This window comes from Ambystoma mexicanum, chromosome 1p, assembly GCF_040938575.1.
Source record: "Ambystoma mexicanum isolate Mex_15411 chromosome 1p, UKY_AmexF1_1, whole genome shotgun sequence".
NCBI classification, from domain to species: Eukaryota; Metazoa; Chordata; class Amphibia; order Caudata; family Ambystomatidae; genus Ambystoma; species Ambystoma mexicanum.
In genome coordinates, this window is record NC_090921.1 from 771,918,231 (window position 1) to 771,946,169 (window position 27,939).

The window sequence follows — 27,939 nt, forward strand, 5'->3', positions numbered from 1 at the left end:
AAAAACAGGGGGATCCACAAGTGTAACACTTTGAGCAGTGACCCTAAATACAAAAGAATAGGAATAACAAATAATGTGTCTTTCTGGAATTCTATGCAATTATTGCTAGACTCATTTAAGGTTTATTTCAGGCACACTTCAGGAGGTGCAGCCCTCCAGATAAGGGGTATATCGGCGACTTTTACTCCCTAAAAATTGGCAACTACTCCCCAAAAATAAAACTAGGCAGTAAAACTACTTCCAACAAAAAAAAGGAAAAAGACATGCAGAATATTGCACCCCTGCTTTCACCCTCAGAGCTCCATGGTTATGTTTGGCCCAGTAGTGCATGTACACGACAGGAAGAAACTACTTTTTGAACTGCCTGATTGGAAGAGGTAAATGTGTATCTTCTAATGTGCACAAATAACAAGGTGCAAAGGAATACATATTACAAAAACAGTTCAGTTTTTTCAGTTAAAACATTTTTACTCCCTTATAAAATACTCTCACTGGGAATTGGACTTACATTTTTCTCCCTAAAAATCATTTTACTCCCAACTTTAAAAAATGAGGAGTAAAATACTTCCACTCCCAAATCTTATCTGGAGCACTGAGGGGGTGAGTCACTGATTTAGTCTGTTCTTAAACACCTCAAATTCAAAATACAGACAAAAACTTCAAAAAGCATTTAGAGTAGAATAAGCATCCATGTCGGACTGTATTTTGCTTTTTGCAAGTTGCAGTTATAGCATGTTTTTCTGCTGGTGTCTCTGTTATGATCATCACAAGACATTCCATCTCGGTGTCCTCGGTCACTTGAAATAATCCTTGTGCCTAAAAGTTTGTGTACAATGTAGAAATGTTTGACCATAGTACATAAAGTGGCCCTCTGATTTAATTATCCCACAATGAATGCTTTGTTGTATTGTGTCTATCTTTCCCATCTCCCTGGCATGCTGTTCAGGATGTTTGTTTGCATGTATGAGGTAATAAGTGCCCAGATTATGGGATGCTGTGTGAGTGCGCTGCTTCCCTGCCCTACTCTAAATTGTTTAATACACATTTATGAACCCTCACGATGGTATGTATTTTGCCAACCTCTGAAGCCTGAAAAGTAGATCCATGCAGGCTTGACATGCGGGCAACCTTCCACCAGACCTGCAGATGGACTGGCCTGCGGTTAAATCTTAGTTACCAGTTTAATGGCATCCACTACAGAGTGTAAATTGCTTTCTGACTTTGAGACCATTCAGACAAGTAATAGCTAATTTTACTATATCTGGTAAAATGGCCATAGCCAGTACGATAGCTCAGTAGGTTGAGTGCTCACTGCTGTGGTTCGAATCCTGGCAAGGGCAACTCAATCTTGCATCCTGCTGAAGTTGATAAATGAGTACAAACACTGGTTGGGTATTATTGTATGTATATTTGTTCTATATTAAGCGCTTACGGGTAAGTGCTATAAAATAACACATTATCGTTTGGCCTTGGATGTCTGCTTGCATTCACAGTAATTTGGTAATATGGGCCTATGCACACTGATATTAACGGTACACATGCTGATCCTTTCTTGTATGAAATGTATATCTCATTACAGTGATATCGTAACCATATTTTCCGTAGTGTACTTGGGAACAATGCTATGCGATGGCACTTCCTGTTTTGTCAAGGGGTGAAATGTCACTTTGGGGTGGGGTCAAATGACATCACTTCCTGTGATGTCAGAGGTCAAGGGTCACGTGATGTCACTTCCGCTACCTTTGGCATTTTGGAGAAATGACATCCCTGGTGCCATGTTTGCCTCACTGCTGTTATCATTGGCCAGGTTCTGACCTACATAGCACTCAGCATCTAGTTCTACCCAATGCCACTATTAAGGCCCATTTCTGCTCCCATGTGGCTGTCAGTGCCCAGTTGTGGACCCATGTGGCTCTGATTCCCAATTCTGCACCACTGTGGCTCTCATTGCGCAGGTGAGCCCTGGCGTGGCACTCACCGCCCAATTCCACCCCAGTGTCGCGCTCAGTGAACAGGTTCGGCTCCTCTAGGGCTCTCATTACTGAGGTCGTGTTCCCATGCGGCTCTCACTGCCCAGTTCCGCACCCATGTGACTCTCAGTGCCCACATTCTGCCCCATGTACATATCACTACCCAGTTCTCTCCCATGGGGCTCTCGGTGTCCATCGAAAGTCCAGTGTCACCCACAATGCTCCAGTCAATGTCATGCGTAGCTCTCAGCACACCGTTCCGCTCCAGTGTACCCCCCAGTGCCCAGATTTGCCCCAGTGTGACTGTGAGTACCCACCTCTGCCGTAATGTTGCTCATGCTGTGCAAGTTCTGTCGCAATGTGGCTCTGAGTGTCCATGCATTGCACCCAAGTTGCGCTCACGGTCCAGTTTTGCCCACATTTGGTCTTCGACGCCCAATTATAATTCCGCTCCTCTGTGGTTTTAAGTCAACACCTCTTTCACAGTGTCGCTCTCTGTGTGCACGGTCTACCCCCACGTGACTCTCAGTACTAAACTCCACCATTTACACCCACAGTTCTACCCCATGTGGCTCTCACTGGTCTCGTTATCCTTTTAAACGTACATTTTCTCGAACTGGTGGTTCCTCTGCTCCGCAGCGCACCCCAGAGAGGCTCCCCCTGGACAAGACATGCATAGGGTCTAATCAGATGCAGGCATCCTCACACAGGATTTTCTGGGCGCCCCGCATATGAATGGAGACTCATTTGAAGATGGCTCCTTCATTCCTATTGCCTTGCTGTGCAAGGTTCCACAGGAACCCACTCCTGCTTTAGGTGAACAGGAGTCACCTATCCCCCACCCTCTGTTTACCCTTCCTCTTTCACCAGATTCTAGAAAGAAAGTCAAACCGTTGGAAGGTGAAATGAATGCACTTCATATGCTCAGTTCAGAGGCACAGTGCTCTCCTGCATTTGGATAGACAACCATGACTCTAAAGTAGATTGTTATGTTCCTCCCAGGCAGTGGTCGAAGTGAGCGAGAACGGTCGGGAACGCTGTTCCACTACTTTTATTTTTTACTGTTAACAATTCCACTACATTTTGCAACCATTTTCACCGTTCCCAAACTGTTGTTTATGAAGTTAAAGCAGACTTCCCCACTGTACTAGCCGATGGAAGTTACAGCTAAACTGAAATCTGTTTCAACTCAATTGGCTGTCAATCAGCATGGCTGCAACTTTTGAAAAACCTTTTCCATGGGGCTTCCTTCCTGCCTTCTATGTCCTCCGCTGGGGTCACGGTTCCACTACTTTTTTTGGTATACTTCGAACACTACTCCCATGGCCTGCATCTCAGACATTTCATTGACGGGCCTTTCCTGGTGGCAAGTTCCTATGCTGGAAGAGTGAGGGCTCCAAGGCCTGACACTGCCGCCTTCAGAGAGTCTCGATCTGAGAGCCCTAGTCACCCGAGCAAAGTTGCCTTCCACCCTGCCAGGATGGCTTGATCCCAGCCACAGAACACAGCAAGTTCATTCTCTTTCCGTAGATAGTGCTAAGAGGTCATAGTGCCATGACCAGTGAGCACTGGTACTGACTATCCCTTTGAGTCTTCCCATAGCAACACTACCGAGACTTCTTGCTAAGCACTGGTGCTAGGACGTAGACTGCAGTGGGCACTCTAGTAGTGAGATCCACCGGCCTGACCCAGCAAGGGCAGCCCGCTACAATAAGAGATCCACAGGCCTGACCCAGCAAGGGCAGCCCACTACAATAAGAGATCCACCGGCCTGACCAAGCAAGGGCAGCCCACTGCAATAAGAGATCCACCGGCCTGACCCAGGAAGGGCAGCTCGCTACAATGAGAGGGTGTGCTTCTTAAAATGAATACCTTAACAACCTACTTCCAGGCGTAGAGCGTACAAACTACCTGCTTTACCACCCTTCCTTTTTGTCAGTGCTGGAAATTGACAAAATATTGTCTGGGAAGCCATTATCGAGGAGCGGTGCCCATGATTACTGCTCTGGTGGAGGTAAAGCACATGTGAGGCTCCCATGAGGTGAAGCCTTGTGGCACCCATGTTGCTTCACAGGCAGAAGTCGTTTTTAGCCCTCCCTCTGCTCATCACAAGTGGGGCGGATGGTGGGTACATTTTTCAGTGCTGTGCAGGCCAGGCATGGATCATTTGTGCCTACTTCTGGGTAAGCCTGATATGGTACAAGGCAGCCGTGAGTCGGACGTCAGGGCCTGCCCGCTGTCATACGCGCATTCACCGCCACATGCGGTCACATAGACCCTGATGAAATGGCACTGCGAAAGGCGAGACTTCTTGCACACAGGTAGGAGAGGTGACAAGAAGTCAACCCCGAGTGGACATCTCTGATTGTTCCAGTGCTGGGCACCTCACGCTATGGGCCCGCAGAGGGCAGGCCTTAGTTCCACTGCCCGGCCCATAACAGCTGTCGAATGAAGGTGGCATGGGGGGTGCAGAGGAACAATTCGTCCGCCATGCGTAGCTCTACGACAGGCAGCAAGAACACCAGCAATGATTGACAGCCCCAACACAGGGGTTCGAGGTACTGGGAGCCCCCTTCATCATGAGGACACAAATGGCCACAGTGGGTGGAGCACTGGGAAATGTGTATATTGTCACTACGAAAGAAACTGGTGACGCAGCTAAAAAATGATCACTATTATTCTATGAGGGTCTCCAAGTGCATAACATTTTCAAGACACTCACACCCGAGCACAGTTCCTAAGATGCCCAAATGGAGGACTGTTTCAATCCGCAGGCCATTGCAGACTTAGAGAGATTCCAGCTTCACTAGAAGCCTACGAGCCCATTGACTCTATCTGCGCTCGGCTACAACGCCTTGCCTCCACCTGTACCCTAATTGATGAAACGGATGAGGTATGTGCGCAACTGATATAACAAGGCTCTTACTCGAATAAACTGGGGAGGCAAATACTGTGAGAGGCGGGCCTCTCCCTCCAGCACGTCCTAGATTTGGCCTGTTCTCACAAATGGGCGGAAGTTTGTGTCCCAATACATGGGAGCAGCATGTGGCAGTATCATAAGTACGCGCCGAGGGAAAGAAACCAGAGGGAACGAAACAAGGTAACGCCAGGAGAAGTCACACCTTGCGGAAGCCACAAACCCCACACAGAGCGGGCTCAGGGCCTGCAACTACTGGGGGAGGGGGAGCTTACCCCACAGCGGCCTGTGCCCCGCCAGTGGAGCGGAGTGTTCAAAGTGTGTTTTATGCAAACACTTTGTGAAAGTTTGTCGCGCAAGAAACAACCCTATCTCTACTCAAACTGACGGGCCCCGGAGACCAAAGAAACGGCAGCTGAAGGTGAGGCCCGAAGAAGATCCAGAGGACGAATAAGAAGTCTTTGGTATTTCCGCCCCATCTCATAAACCGGGCACGCGATATCAACACTGCTGCAAAGTACTGATCTTCAGCAAAGGTAAGGCTTCCTGTGCACAGGCCGAAGAGCTGACCCAAACTCAACACCGAGTAGACATCTATGAGCATTGCAGTGTTGTGATCCTCACCCTACGGAGCCGCAGAGGGCAGGAGTTAGCCCTAGTGCTCAGGCCAGAACACAACAGGAACCAGAATGCTGCTCCGCTTAGATATCCTTCACCAGAGCGCCTTTCCACGGAATTCCAGCCCTATTCCTGCATTGCTTCTTGGTATGTTTTTTGTTGATGAAGGCAGGGCAGGACTAAACCATGGGCAAGCTGCGGATCCGCTTGGTGCGCCAAGTCCCAAAGGGTGCCAGAGCCTGCCAGTACTTTCTCCCAGCATCCTTTCAGTCACTTGCTAGCTTCTCTCATCAGCTTAAGGCGTCCCATTGCTGGATCCTCATGCAGAGACATTCTTACCTCTTGATAAGACTCTGGGTCGAATTCAGACAGTCAAATGAAGTTGCAAATGGCTAAAACTGTCTGCAGGAGCAGGCCTTTGCCTGTGTGTTCTCTGTTTTCTTTTTTATTTTAGAGATGTATGCTCATCCCTTCTATTGATATCTGGTGGTATACTTCTTTCACGAGATTGTCAACTGTTTCCTTCCTGTAGAGAACGCCACAAGTCCGTTTTTAATATTTTAATCCGCCTACATTGCTGCACTGCCTTTTGAAGATGAGCAGCCTCCGCTGGGCCCGTTTCTCCTTTCAGAGGGAATCAGGCTTCTTTTGCCTAGCAGGTGTCTGTGAACATGTCAATCTTGAGCACAAACTCCTTCTGCTTTCGGATTTTAAATTCTTATGAAATTTCTTTGAGTATTGCGGTTTTAGAATTCTTAACAAAGGTTTTAGCTAATGAGATTATGCATTTTAACTAAACGTTTTTATTGTCTTGGTGTAATGGATTAAAACAACGCTGATATTGTATTTTTATGGACTTTTTGATTAAGTGGATGTAAGTATTGTTATCGTATTTTGTTAATGTACTTTATCTCCAGTGTAATTGACGTTCAAAAGGTTTGTTGTAAACCATAAATGCAAATAACATAAGAAACTTGTTGGGTTCATTGATCATGTGACTTGGACATTTGTAAACCAGCTTGATGCAACCAAGTTCTTGTTTAGTTCTTCAAAGCAAACTATACAGAAAGTCTTGTACCGCCAAATGGTGAACTGGTAAACTGGGCTCATATTTCATATTATAGAGGCCCCTCAGCAGCTCAAGAACTGGTACCAGCCAGCACACAGCGTGCCCTGCTTGGCTCTGCAGCAAGCTTCCTAGGTGGGAAGTGCCAGAGAGTCTCAGGACCAAACCAAGGACAAGGCAGCTGCCTGCAACACTCTCTTCAGCTTTGGGCTGCTCACCTTCAAGGACGACACAAGCCCAGTGAAGAAGCTAGGTGGAATGCACTGGCAAGCATCAACCAGCGTCCACCTTAAAGGACGACACAAGCCCAGTGAAGAAGCTAGGCGAAATGCACTGGCAAGCATCAACCAGCGTCCACCTTAAAGGACGACACAAGCCCAGTGAAGAAGCTAGGCGGAATGCACTGGCAAGCATCAACCAGCGTCCACCTTAAAGGACGACACAAGCCCAGTGAAGAAGCTAGGCGAAATGCACTGGCAAGCATCAACGAGCGTCCACCTTAAAGGACATTTTTGAGGCAGTCAAGCCCCTCGAGCTGCAACCAACTGCACCGCTGACTGTTGTTACACTGCAGTCGCTCACGCCGTCCGATACGCCTTGACCAGTGCTTCAGACATGCCAACCAGCACTGAGGCAACGATTCCTGACCCAGAGCTACCGTGTATGCCAGCCTGCGGCCATCTGTCCAGCCTCACTCGCCGAACTACCTGGTGCCTGATACCCACAGCTGTCTCCCGTCTTGAACTCTGTCACAGAAGCTGTAAAGTGCCCTACAACTGACTTGACGCTGTCGAGCACCAAGAACTTCTACAAGCACAAGGTACATTGTGGTTCTGTCCCCTGGTCCTTCGCCGAAGGCCCAAAGTGACATTTTATGAGCCATTGCTCCCTTTGTGCTGAAACCAAGTATCCTTGAACTATTGTGATTAATTACTTACCAACTACCTTCCTGTCAGTATCCAGCATGCATTCCCTTTCCTTCTTGAAACTGTCTGTCCTCTGCATTCCTTTACAGGGTGGGTTGAATGTTGTAGTGTGCTAGAACTGTCTTTTGTGATGATAATATAGTAGATATTTTTATACAACCTTGACTGGACAGTCCCTTTTATCATTGGGTAATAATTGTATTTTCGCTGTGTTGCAACTAACCAACGATCCATGACCTTGCAGAGATAAGCCTGCCGTTCCGTCTACGTTACCAAAATTGCACAAGGAGGCTTATAATTGACTTGTGTTTCCAATCTGCTTGGATCCCTTCTGTGTGTACTAGAGGTGGGGGGCTGATTGATGGTTCAGAAACCGATATTCATCCCTGGACCACTGGTGCCCCGGAAGTTGATTCGTCAGAGTGTCCACCCAGAGTACACAGGTCTATGCGTCTGTCATGGGGTGAGCATAGGAAAATGTGCGTGAATTAGCCCCACACATTTTCCTGAGATTGGTCTACCACCATTCCATTTAATACAACATTTCAAAAAGCCCAGGCGAGCGCACAGCCACCATGCGGATGGTCAAATTCCTCACACACATGCAGTGAAGAACAAGTGGGGAGATGCTGATGCCAACACAAGAGAGTCCACAGGCTAGAGAGTGTGGTGTGAAGAGCAGCACAGAAACAAATAAAGGGAAAGAGGAGCCAAAGGGAGACACAGGCGTATAGGTGCCCGGAAACCTAACTTAAAGGCAGAGCGAAGCGATGGTGTTAAGCAGGGCTTTGGGCAACTAATGCATGATCATTGCTGCTCCCCTGCCCCTGGTACCTAAGGCTTTTAGAACAGAGGGACAGGCGAATTGTGCTCCGTACCCCACAAGAAATGGCCATGGCACAGGCCACAGAATCCTCCTTTACTGTGCAGCCATGGAAACATGGCCACGCAGGGGGATGCTGCATAGAGGAGGTGCTGCATGCAACAGCATGATCAGAACCGTCTCACCCTGGAAGCAGAGTAAGGTGAGCGGGGGTTGGAGTGGGTGCAAAAATTCGACAGCACCCGGTGGCCAAGCACCCATGGCAGATACCAGGTGAAGACATTCAGTGCCTGGAAATGAAACTGATTTTTGTAAGTGATCACATTTCAAGGATTCCGATGTGCTCTCCAGCAGCCAACTTTCCATTTTGGTCCTAAAAGGGGGGTGGCGGTCTCGCAGCCAATGAGGAGGCTCAGAACAGGGTTTATACCACATGGTACAGACCCCGCTCTGAGCCTCATCAGAGCGGGAGTCTCCATCTTCCATCGCTGAGAATCAGGTAAGTGCGCTCCCCCCTGTCTTCCCTTTGCCTCCACCTTTCTTTTCCACATACCCAATCCCCCCACCCCTGCCCCACTTACCTTGCTCTTCCTTGACTCTCGCTAGCACCGGGAACAGTACTGTACTCAGTACTGAACTACCTGTAGTTCCCTTATCCCCGATCCCTGGTGGCCATATTTTATTGTAGTTTTTTCTCAAGTTGAGAAATGGTTAACAACTCGAGAAAAATACAAAATGAGTACCCGGTACAACGTGCCGGGGTGCTAATAGCAATATAAGCCTATGAGGTGGGCCATTACCGGGGATGTCCCCCTAATTAGGTTATATTGCTTAAATATTAGCACCCGGGGGGAGGGTTTGGAGATTGCCAGACAATCAGGAGGCTCGGAATGAGGTCCTTAAGTCCCCACTCTGACTCTCCTCGGAAGCGGGAGGCCGCCATCTTCCCCGCTGGAATTAAGGTAAGTGTGCCCCCTGCATCCTTTATCACCTTCTCCCCACCCCTAATTTCCACATCCCTCACCCACCCAAGTCCCAATTGCCTGGGGATCCCTTGTTCCTCGCCCGTGCCAGGAACACTCGGTGTCCCCGGCACATCCCTGTCATGGTAATGGCCACCACTACGTGTAGTTCCCTTCTCCGTTCTGGTGACCATCTTGGTTTGTAGTTGTTCTCAACTTGCAAAAAAACCCTCATGCCGGCATGGTAATATCAATAAACCCCTCCGGGCAGGGTGACTTTACATTGACAGGTAATGCCCGGTCTCACGTTAAAGCCCTCGTGCATAGGTATTACCTGGAGCGCTAAAGCCCCGCCCGTCGGTTTTTATTGCTTAAATAGAGATCATTTATAGAGGGCACACCATGTATTGAATTATCACTCACATTGGTGATGGCTCTTCTATGAAAGGGAATAGAAATATCTGGCAGACATGTTGCATACTTCCCCTCAGGTTAAACAAGGATAGTAATGGCAATCCTTTTTAACCAATACTCTATAAGTATGTTTGGGTGGAACGTTTGGTATTGAGTTTACTTGCTGTGACAATTCGATGTTTTCAAACTGTTGTAGTCACACATTTAGAATGTGGCTTCCACACACTCCCAAAATTGTGTGATCTTGGGAAACTCACTTTATCTTCATGTCCTTCAAACCAGCTATTTGTTAAAATGTAGAGTGCAGAAAATCGTAGGACGTTCTGTATGAAAACCCAAAAGGTGGAAAAGTGGGCCATTTTGTTGTGGCTGAAGGTATATACGGGTGGTTCAGCTTGCAGTGCTGAAATATGCTCTAGTGGCCACTTTTGTGAACATGTTTGCAGTTTTGTTCCTGTTTAAGTAAATGATTCTTGCAGTCTTTAAATAAAGTTGAATCTTTCCTTTTGTATGTGTCAGTGGTGCAGGGAGGTGTGTTGGGTTGTTCTCCTACTCAGTTCAGAAGGGTGCTCAATATTTCATTCCAGCGGGCACTGTCAATGGAAATACTGACCCTGAATGAAGGTATACTCCCAATTTTGACTCTGTCCTTGATCCCTGAAGTATGTTTTTGATCTTTAGCACATGCATGCTATATTATACAGGGTTCAAAATTAGGATCCGATGAGCAGGAGCTAAACCAGCACCTGGGCGTCGGGCATCCCCAGTAGGCAGGAGCTATCACTGAGGAACCAGGCGTAAGCACCCAGTGTGCCAAAAATCTAACTTCCACATGAGATGTACATTCGAACTTGTTGCCAATTATGTATGGTCCATTATGTTTACATGTGTACTTGATGTGTTCTTTTCTTTTTAACTTTATTTATCCATTTTCATACAGAATCAATTGACAGGGAGAAAATCCAATTGTAGGAATAATAATTAAGTCATTTTACCCACATTTCTCAAATCTTTCCTAAATCATATCCAAAGCCGATTCTTATGACATAACATATTGAACAATATTGAAAAGCAAACATCCCACAATAAAGCAACCAGTAGTTACAAAACAACAAAAACGAGATACATAACAAACACCCGCACACCCAACAACGCAACACAATCCCACCCCTAATTCTCCACTTATAATGCATCTTTGCGCAGAAAACTAAGCCATATAAATGATTCAATGGCGCCCATAACTCAGGGTAGAGATCCTCCCCGTCCTTATTTAACATCATCCTCTTTTGATAACTGGGTAGGACCTGTAACCCCCACCAACCAATCAGCTACATGTGTTTTTTTTCCTGATTTTCCAAACCTTTAAAATCTGCTTGGCCACAACTACTAAAGCTTTTATTAATCCATTGCTCATACTTCCCAGCCATCTCACATCTTCCTCCACGTGACAACAAAACAACTTGCACTTGATGTGCTCTAATTCTTCTTTATTCAGATTCTCAAACACTTACAGTTAATGTCTCATATGTAGATTTGTAGGGTGTCAGTTGTCCTGGGGAGCCAAAAGTAGCTCATTGTGTGGCATTGGCATAGTTGACCTAATGCCAACTTCACCTACTCCCATTTGACCGCACCTTTTTGACCTAATTCCGTAGGTCAAATGGTACACTTTAATAAAAAAATAGTTGTGGGGTGGGGTAAGGGAATAGGTTGAGGTGGCGGGAAGTGGGGGGTTCAGGGGGTCTCCCCCCCATCATTAGGGGAGGTTGCGTGGGTCTCCCTCTACAGTAGGTCAAAAATAATTAGGTCAAATAAATTAGGTCAAATGGGCAGTAGGTCAAGTCTTTTAGGTCGAACAACCCATATCCTAGTACCGCTGATTTCAATCTAACCAGGCTCTCCCTGGGTAGAAGCAGGAGCTCCCAGCAATATCGAGCCCTAAGATAAAGGAATAAACCATATTTACAAAAGAATAATGTAAGAGCGTCTGCGGCTCACAGGAATGAAGGAGTGGGATGTTGCCTTCGCTGTGAGGAAGGCCAGGAGCCTTCATGTTTAAGTACTCGTACAGGAACGAGTAGGACTAAGAGTAATGAGGATTACCAGTAAGCCATTTCTTCATTATTTGACACGAGCATACAGCTGGCTGTTATACATGTTGAGATTAAATCTGCAGTTCAACAGAACAAATACTGTATCAAGGCGGCAAGCAAACAATCATCGTGCAAATGGAATAGGCAGCTTTGAACAGCATTTTATTTTCGTTTAATTTTTGATTTCCTGAATGCAACCAATGTTCCGCAGCCAATTGTGGCCAGTTTGGGGTTTTGCATTTAAGAAACAATTTCACAGATAAGATACAGGCCTCAAGGCAAGCAGACACAGGATGCAAGGTGAGTGCAGCACAGCGCGAGACTCTGCTGGGTCGCAGCCCTCCGCAGTCACTTAAATGGGACGCTGTCCCCTCCTCTCTCAGCTAGTTCAACAGGGACTGAGTCCGTCCCCTAAAAATAGCGAGGGGACTCCTTCCATCCGTGTGTACCTTCGACTTGTGCCCCTGCTGTGGCATAACACAGACATTCAGAGCCCAATTCTGAGGGCTGATGAAAAGCAGCACTGAAAGCCGACATCTTCCCGCCACTTTCCTGCAGTGCCATTCTAAGGTGGGCGGAAAGAGGGGCATGGCTGTGTGCCCCCACCACAGAAAACATGCAGCGTGCAGTGATTGTGGGCGCAGCAGTACAACGGCACCAGTTTGGTGAGGTCCCCAGTCGTCACCACGCGCTCAGATCCTCGACAAAACTTGTATTAAATAAGAAAACGATCTGTATTTTAGACTGAATATAACAGGCTGGCTTTGCATTGCTGGGCCCTTTAATATGCTTGATCAGGCCATCCCGGTGGCATCTAAGATGGTCTTCATAATGATGCCCCACCTCTCGACACTTGCCTTATTAGGCTGCACGCTAAGAGACCCCTTGCGCAGCCCGTGCTACGGTTGTGATGGTCTCTAGAAAACAATTAGGTGCAACCAGCGCTTTAAGTGGGATGAGGAATCGAGTGCAGGGGCTATCTATCCCCAGTGGTAGAAGTGTACCGAACAAAGTAGAGCAACCGTAGTGTCGGCAGGGGAGAGGGTAAGTGGAAGCATAGTGCAACATGTGACAAGGTGTTGCAGTCGGGGCATCGCAATAGTCTAACTAACTGGTAATCAAGGCCACTATTACAATTTTACGCTTGCACAGGGTCATGAATGGACAAATCCTCTGTATAGAATGGTGAGTATGGACGTAAAAAGTAGAGGTACTTGTGGGACTTTGACTAACCCCAAGTCCATCATAGACTATTCCGCAAACAATGTAATCCTTCTTTATTCAGAGCATGTATTCCCACTCCTTATTCATCTCTCCCCTATGTTCTGCCTTCCTCCCATGTTTTCTATCATTACACTACGGCAGGCCTCTACCTGCTTTTCTCCACCCACTGCCTTCTTCACTTTATGTTTTGCAACCTCCCCTCACGTTCCGCTCTTTCTGATGCCCTCTGGATCCCCTTCCCTTTCCTTGCAATCCCTTCTCTAACCTTCACTCTTCCTACCTTTCCTTTTCCTTCCATTCACTTCCCTTGCCTTTAGGAGTCCAGCCTCCTGAATTGTGTGTCTAAAATGAAGTTCTAATTCTCCTTTTCATCAGAGATCATTGAGCGAGTGAAGAGCCGAGAGAAGCCCAGCTTCCGACCCTCCACCAATGTGTACTGCCACATCGACGAGCTGGGGCTGCTGATGCAACGATGTTGGGCGGAAGATGTCCTGGAGAGACCAGACTTCAACCAGATTAAAATTCTTCTACGCAAGTTTAACAGGTTAGAAAATAAGATCCACTCGATCCGACAGAATTCCTTCTGGTCAAACCGACAAGCCAATCAACCAATCATATCACCTCAGGTAAAACCTTCAAATCATTCAACAAGATGTTGAACTCTCATGATGAAACCCAGAACACAATGAACAAGCTGTTGAACCCACTCAATTATAGCCTTCATACTATTGAAAAAGTGGTTGGAGTTAGATTTCCCCATCCAATACATTCTCAAAACATTCAAGAAATTGTTCAACACCACATTCCTGAGATAAAATACGCAACATCACAACTCACAATTTATCCAACAAGTTGTTACTCTGCCCGTTTGAATCCCTCTCATAAAATCCATAATCCATTGAACACGTTATTGGATCCCTCTGAGAAACATTGAAACTCATTCAACAACTGTTGAGCCCCTTTGATCTGTGATGAATCAAGGACCCACTCAACAAGTTGTTAATCACATTCAATTAAAGCAAGTTTCAGTACATTTCCTGAACCCAGAGTGCAGATAATGTTGCAGAGAGGGATGCCACATTCATCACAGGGCTGCCATTCTAGGGGAAGATTTGTGTGCAAGACTGAACAAAAATATATTTAAGCAATATGCCCCGAGCCGCGGGGCCATTACCGAGTCAGGTAATGCCCACGGGCCCATAGTTACAGGCCCGAACGAAGGCCCCGGGGCATTACCTGACTCGGTAAGGGGCATATTGTTATTAGTACCCCGGCCCGCAAGACCTGGATACTAATAGCAATCTTTTTCTGTTCCGAAATGCCGCAATGTTTCAGAACAGAATAAAACAAATGACAAAAAAATGGCCGGCGGGGAAGGGAAAACGCAGTCCATTTGCCCTTTCCATGGCGGCCTTCTGGTGAGGACGCGCTGGGGACAGAATCCCCAGCGCGTCCACTCTCGAGAAAACAAGGTAAGTGGGGTTGGGAGGGCGGGGAGGGGATTGTTGGGGGTGTGGAGGGCATGGGTGGGGCAAACACTCACCTGAATCCCCGGTGGGGTAGGATGGCAGCCTCCAGACCTCAAAGGCTCGGAGCGGGGATTACCCTGTTCTGAGCCTCCTCATTGATTGAGGGGCTGCCACGCCCCCCTACCGGTCACGGGAACAAAGCTTCAGCTTCGAGGGATTCTGCATGGGGTATGGACAGGGCAAGGGCCAATCAGAATGCTTCTTACCAAGCCTTTGCATAACAGAGACATTATTGGGGATGTTATGTTAAAATAAAGAATGACGAGATTTGGTAAGGAAACTCCTCAGGTACTAGAATTTGACTGGGATCCATTAAAAACATAGATGGAAAGTCTGTATTACCTCATTGGTCTCTGAGATATTCAAAGCTTTAGATTTAGTTTAATTAATTGAACTGGATACTTTGTAAATGTATTCAGGCTCTATTATGCTCGTGAGGGTTGAACCTGGGAGTTTTATAAAAGGGATAACATACTCTATATTGGGCAGTCCCTTCAATTTAAATATTTTCACCCAATTCCTTTAATAATAGTTTGATTGAAAGGGCAAACATTAACCCGGAGGGTGGTCAGCCCTGTCCTGTGTCCCTGTATAACGGCACCATTGGCCGTATCTTGATGACAGTTCCAAAATTAAATTGAGATAAAACTAATTCCAAATAAGCTGATCCATACAGTCAAGGCCCTTGTTAACATCTAGTGTGAAGGTGTTTTACTTATCTAAAAATAGCATTGGTAACGCTTCTTATGTGGCCATGGGTGAGGCATCCCAAAAGAAACACTGGTTGGGCCAAGTTGAAAAGAGGGTCCGAGAGATTAGCCGATTGCGGGGGAGCAGAGGAGATATCCACCCTTCCTCTTATCTGGCAGAGCAGTGGGCCCTGAATCCCTGATGCATGCCTTTCTACACAGCTGCAGTAGGAGCGTATCCCACTCCAGTGAACCCCCATCTTGAGCGACCATGATCTGTGCTTTCCAGGTGCTTCTCTGGTGAGGATCAGGGGTTGGGTGTGGCATGCACCAGCATCAGCAGCAGGTTATTTCTGTCAGCCACACCACCAGGATCATGCCTGCAGCCGGGTGGATTCCTCTACTTCAATTCCTCTGCTTCAGGCAGGCCATTAAAAGCCCCACAGATGCTCACATGTGGCCTGCTCGCCCCCAGCACCTTGAACGGTATGCTCCAGCAGCCTGTAGTAAGGAGCCGCTATCCCTTCCCGCCAGCTCCAGAAGAGGTGGTCCAATTTCGAGAAAAGCCTGAACCGCCATCTTGGAAATCAGGGAGGCGTTCTCTTGTAAATTCACAAAATGACTGCTCTGAGTAGTTTCACACCCACCAGCAGAGAGCGTCGGTCACGGCTTAATTGTGGACTGTTTGGACGTGTTCAAGCATTTAATATACTGGGCGTGAGCTCCAGGGAATCATGACCCAATGGTAACCAGCTGGTCACATCCCCATTCGATTTCAATTTTAAATTTGGACGTACATCTGCTAGTTTATAACTTTCAAGTTAGAAATGTGGTCACTTTTATCTTCAAATCCAGTTTCAGTGTTTGTAGCCAAGACTGACAGACATGCTGTGATCCTTACGGGTTAAGCAGCATTTATGTTACTGTGATAAACTTGTCACCTTTATCACTGAAAGTTATATTCCATACAACAAAGATGGTTTCTTTATTTCACTATCAGTGAGGGGGTGTAGCTTATCTGGGCTCCGACTTCCTGTAGGTAGTGGCAGCAGAGGGGATCGGGGCGGCGATGACGCAGAGATCTTCTATATGTAGGAATTACTTTCCCTGCTTCTTTGCCTCTCTTTATCAATTATGCGAGGAAGAGCACGCTGCCAGCATCTCTAAGCCATTAACACTTGTCTGTGATTGGCTAGACATTTTGAACCCAAGGCTGGTGCCTACCTTAAAGGGACCTCAAGAGCTTGCTTCAGTGGAGCATCTTTTTACTTCAGTTAGGACTGGAGCCATGTGGGAATGGGATTCTAGCACCACTGCAGAGCTATAGACCCAGGGTTGCACCAATTAAACATGAAGAACAACTAGATCATCTCTGCTTGTGGACTTGACTATTGGGAAACCCAGCCATGTGCTGGTTCAAGGGCCTGTCTATTGTCTGCTCTGGTCAAGGCTTGACTAATATCAAGGAACAAAAAAAAGAGCTGCAGTGCAGGCCAGTGGCCCCTGACCAGTTGCTGGACGTCTGTTGGATCTCACAGGACTCATTGCACTTTAGAAAGGTGTCTAGCTGTGACAGCCCTCATCCTATCGCACGGCTGCCACATTTCCTACTTCCGGCACACCCATGCCAATCTGGGTAACGGAAGCAAGCAGAGTAGTGCACCAAGAAATCAGGTTCCCTGCATCATACCACATTCACTTGGTTTAGTTCAGGAAGGGTGGAATGGTTGTCTGCCCTGCACAGGAACATGCTTGCCCTTTTGCCTATGCCCATGTGTGCCAAATAGGTGTTGAAGCACTGACAAGTGGGAACCCTAAATGTAGGCACTCCAAGCCTGAGATCTGCAGTAATTCAGCATGGAGGAAAGACTGCTTGCTTTAGCAACAGTGCTCCTTGCCAACAAGTGCACACCTGCTTCCACTGAGAGGGGGCTTCCATAGCAGCAGCCATTCCATGTTTACTCTTTTGTGGGGCCACAGGTCATTTAGGCGTAGAACTGTACCCTTGGGCGCTCACTGGCATGCCTTGGTACCGCCTTGTTGCATGTCTTGTTCCCTAGTATCTGAAGAGAGCTGGGGTCTGCAGAGGCTCAGGATGGAGAGAGGTTACCATCCTGCACCAAGCGAGGAGTGTCGAACTGCACACTGTGTGGTGTGTGCACACTTCAACAGAGAGGATTTAGCAGGACAGACATTCCTCCCCACTGCTAGTGCAGGTTGATTGGTGCTGCCGCAACCAGCCTTTTCATCCCACAGGTACTGGCTACCCAGATGTGATTTGGGGGTTTGTGCCCCTGTTTAGAAAGTGTGCTTTATTTCTTTTATGTGCACACAATTAATAAGACCTGTTTATTCTGTGTGTATTTTTAAAATCAGAATTCAGTTCTAAATATTAAAGAGTATATATATATATATATATATATATATATATATATATAGGAAATATGTGGATTCAGTAAAGTGAAGCTGTGCTCTCTTGACCACTGCTTGAGTTATGTGAGTAGTATGACAAAATTCTAAAATTACTGGCAGCGTTATCACCACACCCTGCAACTCATCCACTAGGAGTTGGTGAAAATTAATAAACAAAATTGAGGTGGGTTGGGACCACGCACTCTAGTTGAGACTGTACGTTATATAATAGTCCAGAGAATATCTTGATTGGAAAAAACATTTTCTTGAAGAGCTCATATAAGTGTTGTAAGAGATGAGTGTATTCAAAATTAGGACAGCCGACACGTGTTTCGACCTACGGGTCATCCTCAAGGCGCAACTGACAAGTTCCAGTTCATATACTTCAATTTACAATGCCGTCCTCTTATTAATGCAGAAGATAAAATCAATGCAATTAATAGTATCCGTCCAGTGTATTCACAGCAGCAGTCCTTGAATCAAAATTAGATACCCGACAAATCGGTAGTCTTCCCAAAGTCAAATGGGCCAACTCAATAGAGGACGGTGAACAAGCGGACAGAAGCCCGCGAAACGCGTTAACACCATCTAGGATGCGCCAGTCATTTTGGGAGAACCACAATGTGTGTGGTTTTGGATACTATTTTGCAATGAAAATGTGCGAGGGTTTTATGGAATCGTAATAAAGTGGAAGATTTTGAACGTGGTTTCCTGAATTTTTGTTTGGATCGAGGAGTGCTCCTCCAATGACTGTTGAACTAACAGTAAAAAGGACATCTGGGAAGTACCAGTCTGTAGCAGCAAGAATTCTGGTATCTATAGTGTGGAGCCAGCCAGGAACCAACTCTTCAATGTCAGCCCTTAATAGGTGGGTGGATGGGGGGAATGGGGGGGTTAACAACAGTGTGTCACTCCAAAGTCAGGCATGTGTAGCCTGGGTGCAGCCCCTCTGGAGCCCCAGTCTCTAGTTATATGTGCAAGCAAAAAGAGAGGTGGTAGGGGCGCAACTCTGGGTCCCAGCTGAAATGTGCTCAACAGTCCAAAGATCTTCTCCTCCTAGCGTGCTTTCATGACTCAGCAATCATCAGGGAGGCTGATTGGTTTCATGTGTTCGGGGAAGAATCCCTCTGGGAGGTACCAGTCTCTAGCAGCAAGGAATCCTGGTATCTGTAGTGTAGAAGTAAATATACTCTTTAATATTTATAACTGAATTCTGATTTATATCTTTAGCCCAGAACATGTTCCTTTGCCTGAACGTGTACTGAGTTGCACTGTATTCTGTCCCCCCAGACCCTCCATAAATTTCTGAAGAGTTTCAGCCTAGGAACAATCTTGAAACATGTGAGGTAGGCAGTTAGGCAGCAATAGGGACTGTAGTTGCAGGTCAAAGTGTACCTAATGGGGCCATGCCCTAGGAAATCATTTCAAACAGGCCTGACCTTAGAAGAAAAGGTCTAACATCCATTCATGAATGTGTTGAATACCTCTGATAACTCCTGAATAAAACATCTGTCCATTCAGCTCCTTGGGGAATCTCTCCAATAAAACCCACAACCTATTCCCCCTCCAAAAAGTCCCAGACCGTTCCACATGTTGTTGGAACCCCCTTATTACAATTGCAAGTGATGATCCCAGAAAGCATACCATCTAATTACGAAGCAAGGGACTCCTGCAAATAAAAAGCTACCAGCTACCTGTAGAGGTGACAACCCCTGAAACAATAGCTACAAGCCATTCAACAAGTTTGTTAACCCCGCCCCATGAAAGCCCACACCCCTAATGACAAGTGTTTGAACCCTCTAGTTAAGTCAACACCAGTTGAAAACACACAAACCATGCAGCATGTCTTTACATTCTTCCATTAAAATGTACAAAACCCCTACAACAAGTCGTGGAGCACCTCAGACTAATGGCCAACGCATTCAACAAATTGTTAATGGATCCATGTGATATTTTCAAAAAATCTTTTCACAAAAACATTTTATGGAATAGAAAACACTGAAAAAATACCAAATTTAATTTGTTCTATTTGGGGGGGTCCCTCTCCAAGCCCCTTGTTTCCCTATGTCTATAACCCCATCCCACCACCCCCAACCCGTTTTACTCCCTTACCTCACCCTCAATATATACTTTTTTTTACAAAGAGTCAGTGTTTTTTCGGTGTTTTCTATTCGTTCAAAAAGCTTTTCGGTAAAATCTATTCGGAAATATCACTTGATACCGTTTTTGATAAGCTCACAAGCTATTCGATAGTCCTCAACTGTTGCTGTTAATGTTGGTTGGTTGGTTAGTTTCTATCGTAACCCACTAGCCACCAGCACAAAAAATAGCCATGGGGACCTCAATCGAGAAATGGTTTCCTCTGCCCCCTGCCGCGGCTAATGTGACATTTTCTTCTTTATTCAAGAGAGAGCAGCTCGAACATCCTGGATAACCTTCTATCACGCATGGAACAGTACGCCAATAACCTGGAGGAGCTAGTGGAGGACCGGACGCAGGCATACCTGGAGGAAAAGCGCAAGGCCGAGGCTCTGCTATACCAGATCCTGCCTCAGTAAGTACATCATGCCTTGCCCCACTGGGTTCCAACACGCAGTCGGCAAACTTGCTTGACCTTTTGTCGTCAGAGACCACAAGACAGCTATGAGCGGCCCAACCAGTCTTGCTTTTGGAAGTCCTTCATTTTTTATTCAAGTACCTGAAGCCATGCAGGAATGTCATTTGAGCAATGCCAGGGGTACCAGCTGCTTCCACTGGTGACTCTCTTGGTACCCATGTCGCTGCCCTTGCAACTTCTGGTCAGTGATTACAAGGGCAGCAGCAAACCAAAAGTAAAATTGACTCTGATGGGAGCCCCTTTCAATGGCACAAGTCCCTACTACTGCTCCCTCCCCCTCAGAAGCTCCCTAAAGGCTGTTCAGGGGCTATGGGAGGAGTAGGGTGTGGAAACGGCCTCATGACCCTCACTGCATCTGCACAACACGTTGCTGATGTGGGACGGGCAGGAACAGAGAAGGTCGGGAAGAAAGAGTGCAGGTTTGTCATCGCCAGAGGATCCTGCCGAGTGGTTCAGGGGTTCAGCCAGGAAATCCAAAGGGAACAGCTAAGTCATGGCACCTCCATATATGAGTCCATACTGTACATATGGTGGGTCAGCAGGTGGAGCCGGTATGACTCTACAAGGTATAGGAAGTGTTATCCAGCATATATTGCATTCTAGGGCATTGCAGGCTCTGCCTGGCATATGGTGTCACCAACTCAATGTGTGAGGGTGCACATTATATACGCTGGCTACTCCATACATGTAAGGCATTAATGTGGATTTATAGGCTATGCTTGGCATATCTTAGCATCAACTAGACAAGTGAGACTGCACATTAAATACAGGCATGATACCATGCATATTTGGACTAAATGGTTAGTAGATACTTTGAGGCTTCGCCTTGGCAACTAATTGTAAATTTGAATCCGTGCCCAGGCTCCACTTGACAAATCAGTGAATGTGTGGCAGCTCGTAAAATTAATGTGTAAATGTTTTCTGCATGCTTTTTACGTATGTATTTTACAAACTGCCTCATTGAAAATGAGCCCCTTTGTGTCTAGTGTTCAGTGGGATCCACCGCATGTTATATACTCCCACTTGCTGCCTCCATTCATTGATCCGAAATCTCTCGGGGTTCCAGATGTAAGTCTAGAGGGGTCCCCAGATTTGCAGGACATGGTGCTCCTCTATGGGAAGCTGCAATTGTTTGAGGACCGACTCGGTTTATGGAGTTTTGCAAAGCATTAAAGATCTTCACATTCTGCTGACTGTGCAGTTCACCATTGTCTTGGGAGGATAGCTCAGGGGCAACGTGCTCTCCTTGGAAGCAAGATGACATGGAGCACCACAGGTTCGATCCCTGGGTCCGCGCTTAGAAATCTCTGGGTATTAAGTGTGTTATAAATAACCTATTAAATCCATGTTCAGCTATCATTACCATCCCCTTCTTCATATTTAGACACAATTGGGTTTGCAGGCAAATCAAATAGAACATATAACTAGAAGGCATTAACTGGCACTGGGTGGCGGTGCTGGGCATTTCAAGCTGCACTTGTCATATGATGTCAACAACTGGGCATGCAAGGCTGCACCTTTTATATGTGGACTGTACCATACCTAGGAGGTAATAACTCTCATAGGAGGGAAGCACATGCATTTTATTGTATGGTATTGTTATAGGGCAGCACTAACCGCATGGCAAACAAACCCCTCCACCACAGCAAGAGGCACCTACCTCTCAGTAGCCAAAGAGTACAAGCAAGCCATCTCTAAAGCCAAAGCGGGCACATACAACACCAGAATTGAGAAAGCCAACTCACAATCTAAGGAGCTAGTCGCCATTTATAATGAGCTGACCATCCCCCATACCTCCACACAATCCACAGTAAAAAACAAAACCTGGTGCAACAACATCCAGCATGCTCTGCTAAACAAAATAACAACACTTCAAAACAAAATTAAGACGCAATTTGACAAACTACCCAAAGCCACACACTCCACATCGCCGCCCTTGGCCACCCTGCCAATAGCAGACCCCACACAGGCCACCCTACTAATAGCAGACACCACACAGGCCTCTAACAAACCCGCACCCTTCGCATTCAGGGAAGTAACAATCCCTGAAGTCCTTCTAATTATGAAGCGCATCAAACATCGCTATGCAAAGGGGACACTTGCCCAGCCAACCTAATCAAAGAGTGTGCAACAGCCCTAGAACCGTTTGTCACATCATTTTTCAACGCATCCTTCGCAAACAGCACCATCCCACTCGCTCTCAAGGAAGCTTGGGTTAGACCTCTGTTAAAGAAACCTACCCTTAACCCGGACTCTCCCAACAACTACCGCCCAATTACCACTGTGTCATTACAGATTCAATCCTACCTTGAAGCTCACAATAAATTAGGCAAAAGATAATCTGGCTTCCGCCCACGTCACAGCACAGAATCAGCTCTACTGGACCTTAAGAACCAATTACTTGAAGCCATGGACAAAGGCAAATCCTCTCTCCTCCTACTCCTGGATCTCTCGGCAGCCTTTGACCTGGTTGACCACAAGATCTTGTGTAAACATCTCACTAACACCGCTCACTTCTCCCAAGAAGCCACAGCATGGATCACCTCCTTCCTGGAAGGCTGAGCCATGAGGGTCTTTTCTGACCAGGCCTCTGCCTCTCCATCCCCCATTGAATGTGGAGTGCCACAAGGATCTTGCACCTCCCCAACATTATACAATCTATTTACCCTCCCACTCTTCAGCGACTTAGAAGACCTCGGCATAGCCTTTAACAACTATGCCGACGATACTCAAATTCTTCTCCCCTTAACAGGAAACTATGAGCACATCCTCGACACACTCCAAAAGACTTATGCACACATCCAGGCCTGGATGGCAGCCAACAGTCTCTGTCTAAATGGGGAAAAAACAGAAATCCTATTGATAGGCCCCAAAGAATCCCTAAACAAGCTAAATGAAAAATACAGCTCCTTCATTATTGAAAACATGGTCATCACAGCCTCCACTACAGTGAAAACCCTTGGAGTATATCTGGACTCCACACTATCAATGGACAGGCAAGTCAGTGCCATCTCATCCTCAGCCGCACTAACAACAAAAATCATAAACGCAGTAAAACTCCATCTGTCACCAATGAACTGACTTAACATTGCCAGAGCCACTATTAGCGCAAAACTTGATTACTGCAACATTCTACTCCTAGGCACCTCCAATAACAACATTAACAGACTACAAACTACACAGAATAACGCCCTAAGAGCCGCCCTCAGCATCCCCAGGAGAGAGCACATCTCCCAGGCAAGAAAAGATGCCCACTGGCTCCCAACCAAGGAACGCATAACATTCAAGGTACTCACAATCACACATAAATGCCTCAGCCAGACCGCTCCAGCCTACCTCTCAGACAGAATACACCAGGCTCCAACTAACAGACCAAAACGTGAGCAATATTGCCACCTACTTTCAGTCCCAGCATTCAACAGAGCTAAAGCGGGCGGCACAACTTTTGAAGTACTGGCCCCTAAAGCTTGGAATGATCTCCCACTCAGCTTAAGAAACGAAAACTCCCTCACAGTATTCAGAAAGGCTCTAAAAACAAAACTATTCAACTAGACCACCTATCAACACAGCACAGTCCCTGACTCCGTTCCTTTGCTACCTCGGAACATTTATCCAACACTGTCATCTAAAACTGTCCATGACCATAATGCCTAAGAAACGACCTGTACTAATTTGTATTCACCACTTTTGTAATGTCTGTCATAACATATATGCATACTCTTTAAAAAGCAAACACTCTGTAAGAGCCCCACGATGCCTCTGGGCCGCTGGGCGCTTTTTAAATCAAATAAATAGTTTCAATGCGCTGTTAGTGGGAACGCCCTCGGAGGACCGAAGTCCAGAGTGCTGGAGGTCCTGTGGCACGATTATGAGGCGTGTATGCATTTGGACGAAGAAGGCTTAGCGGGACTGGCCAGGCTCTGGTAGTAAAGCAACCCACCCAGTCAGGCATGTGGGTGGGTGCCGAGAAGAATGCGGGTGGCATTGTTGCAATTGTCTCGCTATGTGTTCAGTGTGCCTGAAATTATCATAGGACTGTCAAGAGGTGATGAGGCGTAGTCGGGTGTAAGGAGGGGTGTTGCTAGGTCTGGAAAAGATCCGGGAGTACGCTAATGTCGGGACTGTCAGGACTGGGGGCTAGCTAGCCTTTTGGTTGTAGCCCCTGAGCTTCTATCCGGGGCTAGAACCAAAAGACCCGCGGCTATAACCTCCTAAGCCCCCACCTAGCAACGCCTCTGCGTGTAAGTAGGCGGATATTTTTTTGTGAGGAAGCACCTTCTATATAATGACTATGCTATGTGAGCTACTGCCTGGCATTAGATGGCATGTCTAGGGAATTTGATGGCATGTCTGGGGAATTAGATGGCATGTCTGGGGAATTTGATGGCATGTCTGGGGAATTTGAGGTTGTGCTTGGCATTCAATGGGAGCGCCTGTATTTGTCAGGCTGTACCTTACATATTAAACTACATCTGCATACGAGGCTACAACGGGCATAACATGATTGCAACCTGCAACAGTGCCTACCCAAAATAGCAATACAAGAGGGACTGCCATGCTAATTACACTATCATCTGATCTCTGTGCCGGCAAAACCGCAACAGACCAGACGGGCAGATGGCGCATTATGCAAATAGTGCTAATAAATAAGCAAAGAGGCACAGTTTCGAGCAGTCATGGTTCCAACATAGACAACACCAAATGCTGCCTTGAATTATTGACAGGATTACAAGCAATGGGAGGGCGTATGTGATCATGGGGGACTTTAAAGTTACACAAATTAACATAGACAGGTCGATAAAGAAACACGATAACAAGATAAGAAGATAAAAAGTCATTGGGGGAATCTAAGTCCAGAGTCACATGCAGGTAATCACATCCATTGGCTCCAGGGTCCTCCTTATACTCTCACAGACACAAACACTTCTCTTGAATTGATTATTCTCTTATAGCTACAGAAATGGATAACACATTTATACAAAGACATTTCATCCCATTATTTATCTGATCGTGCTCTGGTGGCTGCATAAATTACTGTAAATATGGGGAAGAAAGCACAGATGCAGAGATGGGCCCTAGACACCACTCATGTCTAAGAAGAAAGAATACTTTGAACTCTAAAATGTTTTTATGATTAATACTGATGGCGCAAGCATTCAAATAGTCTGGGAAGCATTTTAAATGTCATTAGAGGGGCAAACACTTAACAAGCATTTATAATACAGGAAAGAAGCATAAATGAAGAAAGAAGATTGGAACCGGAATAGATTGATATGCAAACCAGACTAAGCAGGGTTAGCGAAAGATCTATGTGACATATTTACTATTGAAATCAAAGAAGAGGAAATCTCAGGAAAGTGTGGGCAATGATTTAATTGTTTTTTTTATAACGCACCTAATACCGTACCTGGATTTGATTTCTAAGTGCAGATCCAGGATTCGAACCCCTGCTGCTCTGCATGGTCTTGCTTTCCAGACCACCCCATTGCCCCTGTGCTATCCTCCGTTCCGTGGCCTCCAAACATCCAGAATTGGGGCAGCGACCAGACATTTTTAAAAAATGAACTATAGACAATAACCAAGAGGATCCCTTAAGGGTGTGTCACAAGTATTATTCTCACGTATGCACATATGTCAGAGAATACAACAACATTGGTATTTGCAACATAATTCCACAACATGAGTTGTCATGTCTATCAGACGAGCAGAGTGTTTGGAGGCAGCTTTTTCACAACGAAGACATGGATGCACAACACGCCCTTATGGGTTAAATACGGATTAAAAAAAAATATTAAGAAAATCACTTGATACTTAGATGGAAACTATATTGCAGCATAAATTTGCTAAAACAAATGCAGCCAAATGCCGGGATGCTGAGATCATTGCTTTATTTCCTCAAAAAGACAAAGACCCCACTATATGGCTTATTTTTAGGGCTCTGATGTATAAAATCAGGCTTAAAACCCATGCATCACCTTTTTACACCTGCTTTAATGCTCTAGGGTATTTCCAACTCTTTGAAGGGTGAAGCAGGTGCAATGAACGAAATGTATGTTTCCGATTCCACCATCCGCTTTGCCTGGTAAAAACAAATGCATTTTGTGTGGCTCAGTGTGTTTAGTGAAGGTATTACTGGCAGGTGCCTTTCGTAAATGTCGTTGTGCAACAGAAACACTGTTGACGTCATTTGGTCTTTCAATGACATTCATTGCAAAAGGAGGGACAATCTATAAACGCACCACACCGGTGTGTATCACAGCATGGTGTGCGCTCATTGTGTTTAGTGAAGGCATTATTGGCAGGTGCCTTTTGTTGTGCAGCAGAATCATTGTTTGGTCATTCTACAACATTCATTGAAAAGGAGGGGCAAGCTATAAATACACCACACCAGCGCGGAGCGCGGCACGGTATGAGGCTCAGTGTTTTTAGTGAAGGCATTGCTGGCAGGTGCCTTTCGTTGTGCAGCAGAAACATTGACGACTTCCTTTGCTCTTTCTACGACTTTCATTGCGAACGGAGGGGCAAACTATAAACACACCACACCCGCGCGGAGCGTGGCGCGTTTGCATTTCAGTGCGTTTAGTGTTTGGTGTTCGGCATTTGGGTGCTTCATCTTTGCTACCCTGTTGTGGAGGGTGAGATATTGACACGTACATTGCCATTTATTCCACTCAACTAAATCCAATAACTTTGTAACTCTGTGTCCATTGTTAGAAAGCCTGTTAGTGAATGGGTAAAATAACGTTTCGTGCATGTGAGTACATCCAGAATGCTGAGAGAGAGTGGCTGTGGACAAGTTCCCTCAAACTCTTTGTATTCCTTTGATCTTCCGGTCTGCCACAAATGAGAGAGCGATAGCTGGATATGTTCTCAAATACAGCATTTAACACCTTCTTCAGCATTACGTGAACTCTTAAGACCTGGAGAAGTGTATACCTCTTTAGGACCCTCATTGACCCTTTATATGTGAGGAAACTTCAGAAAAGCAAGCTGTGACACAACTGGGCGACACAATCAGTGTCCTTGACTCTGGACTAAAGTTAACTCCAAGTTTGGTATTAGTCCGTGAACTGTGAGCTGTGAATTGTAAGTTGTGAAAGCGGTGAAAGGAACTGTGATTATGGTAAAAAAAGAAAAACAAATGCACAGAAGGGTACTGATGGTACGGACTCAGTAGATCACCGAGGACCTCCCGTTGAATGGTTGATTGGTTGGTTGTACTTTATACTTTCAGTACTTTTAGTACATCGTTAGTACATGCCTGTGAAATAGAGAGTGTCTGTGGGCCTAGAGCCTTTGAGCTCTCCATAAGGACTTCACAGGATCTTACAGATAGAATGACATTTTTTCAATATTACTGAGTGTACTGTAGACCATCAGCTGTGAACTAGAGAGTGACTGCAGGCCGGGTACCTTTGAACTCTCTATATGTTCTATAAGTTACTCACAGGAGTGAACGGACCGAATGGACCTTTGTTGACTATACCGATTGTACTGTACGCATTCAGCATATACCTAGTATATCTTTTGTGAAGAAGAGAGGGACTCTGCGCCTAGTATCTTTGAGCTCTCAATAAGTCGTTTATTTGTAAGACGTGGGGGCCAGAGCACGAAACTGTTAACCAAACGTCAATGGAATCTCATTGGTTTAGGCATTGAAACACACTTAAAGTGTGTGG

At 46.1% G+C, this 27,939-nt stretch overlaps 1 protein-coding gene across 1 annotated transcript in view; it reads left to right on the top strand.

The window, feature by feature from the left end:
• NPR1 (natriuretic peptide receptor 1) overlaps positions 1 to 27,939 on the top strand; it is a 1,222,629-nt gene that overhangs the window by 1,115,614 nt on the left and 79,076 nt on the right. The window contains exons 15-16 of the mRNA XM_069651231.1: positions 13,389 to 13,557; positions 20,051 to 20,197. Of these exons, the coding sequence (XP_069507332.1) occupies positions 13,389 to 13,557; positions 20,051 to 20,197 (316 nt within the window). The remainder of the gene's footprint in view (positions 1 to 13,388; positions 13,558 to 20,050; positions 20,198 to 27,939) is intronic.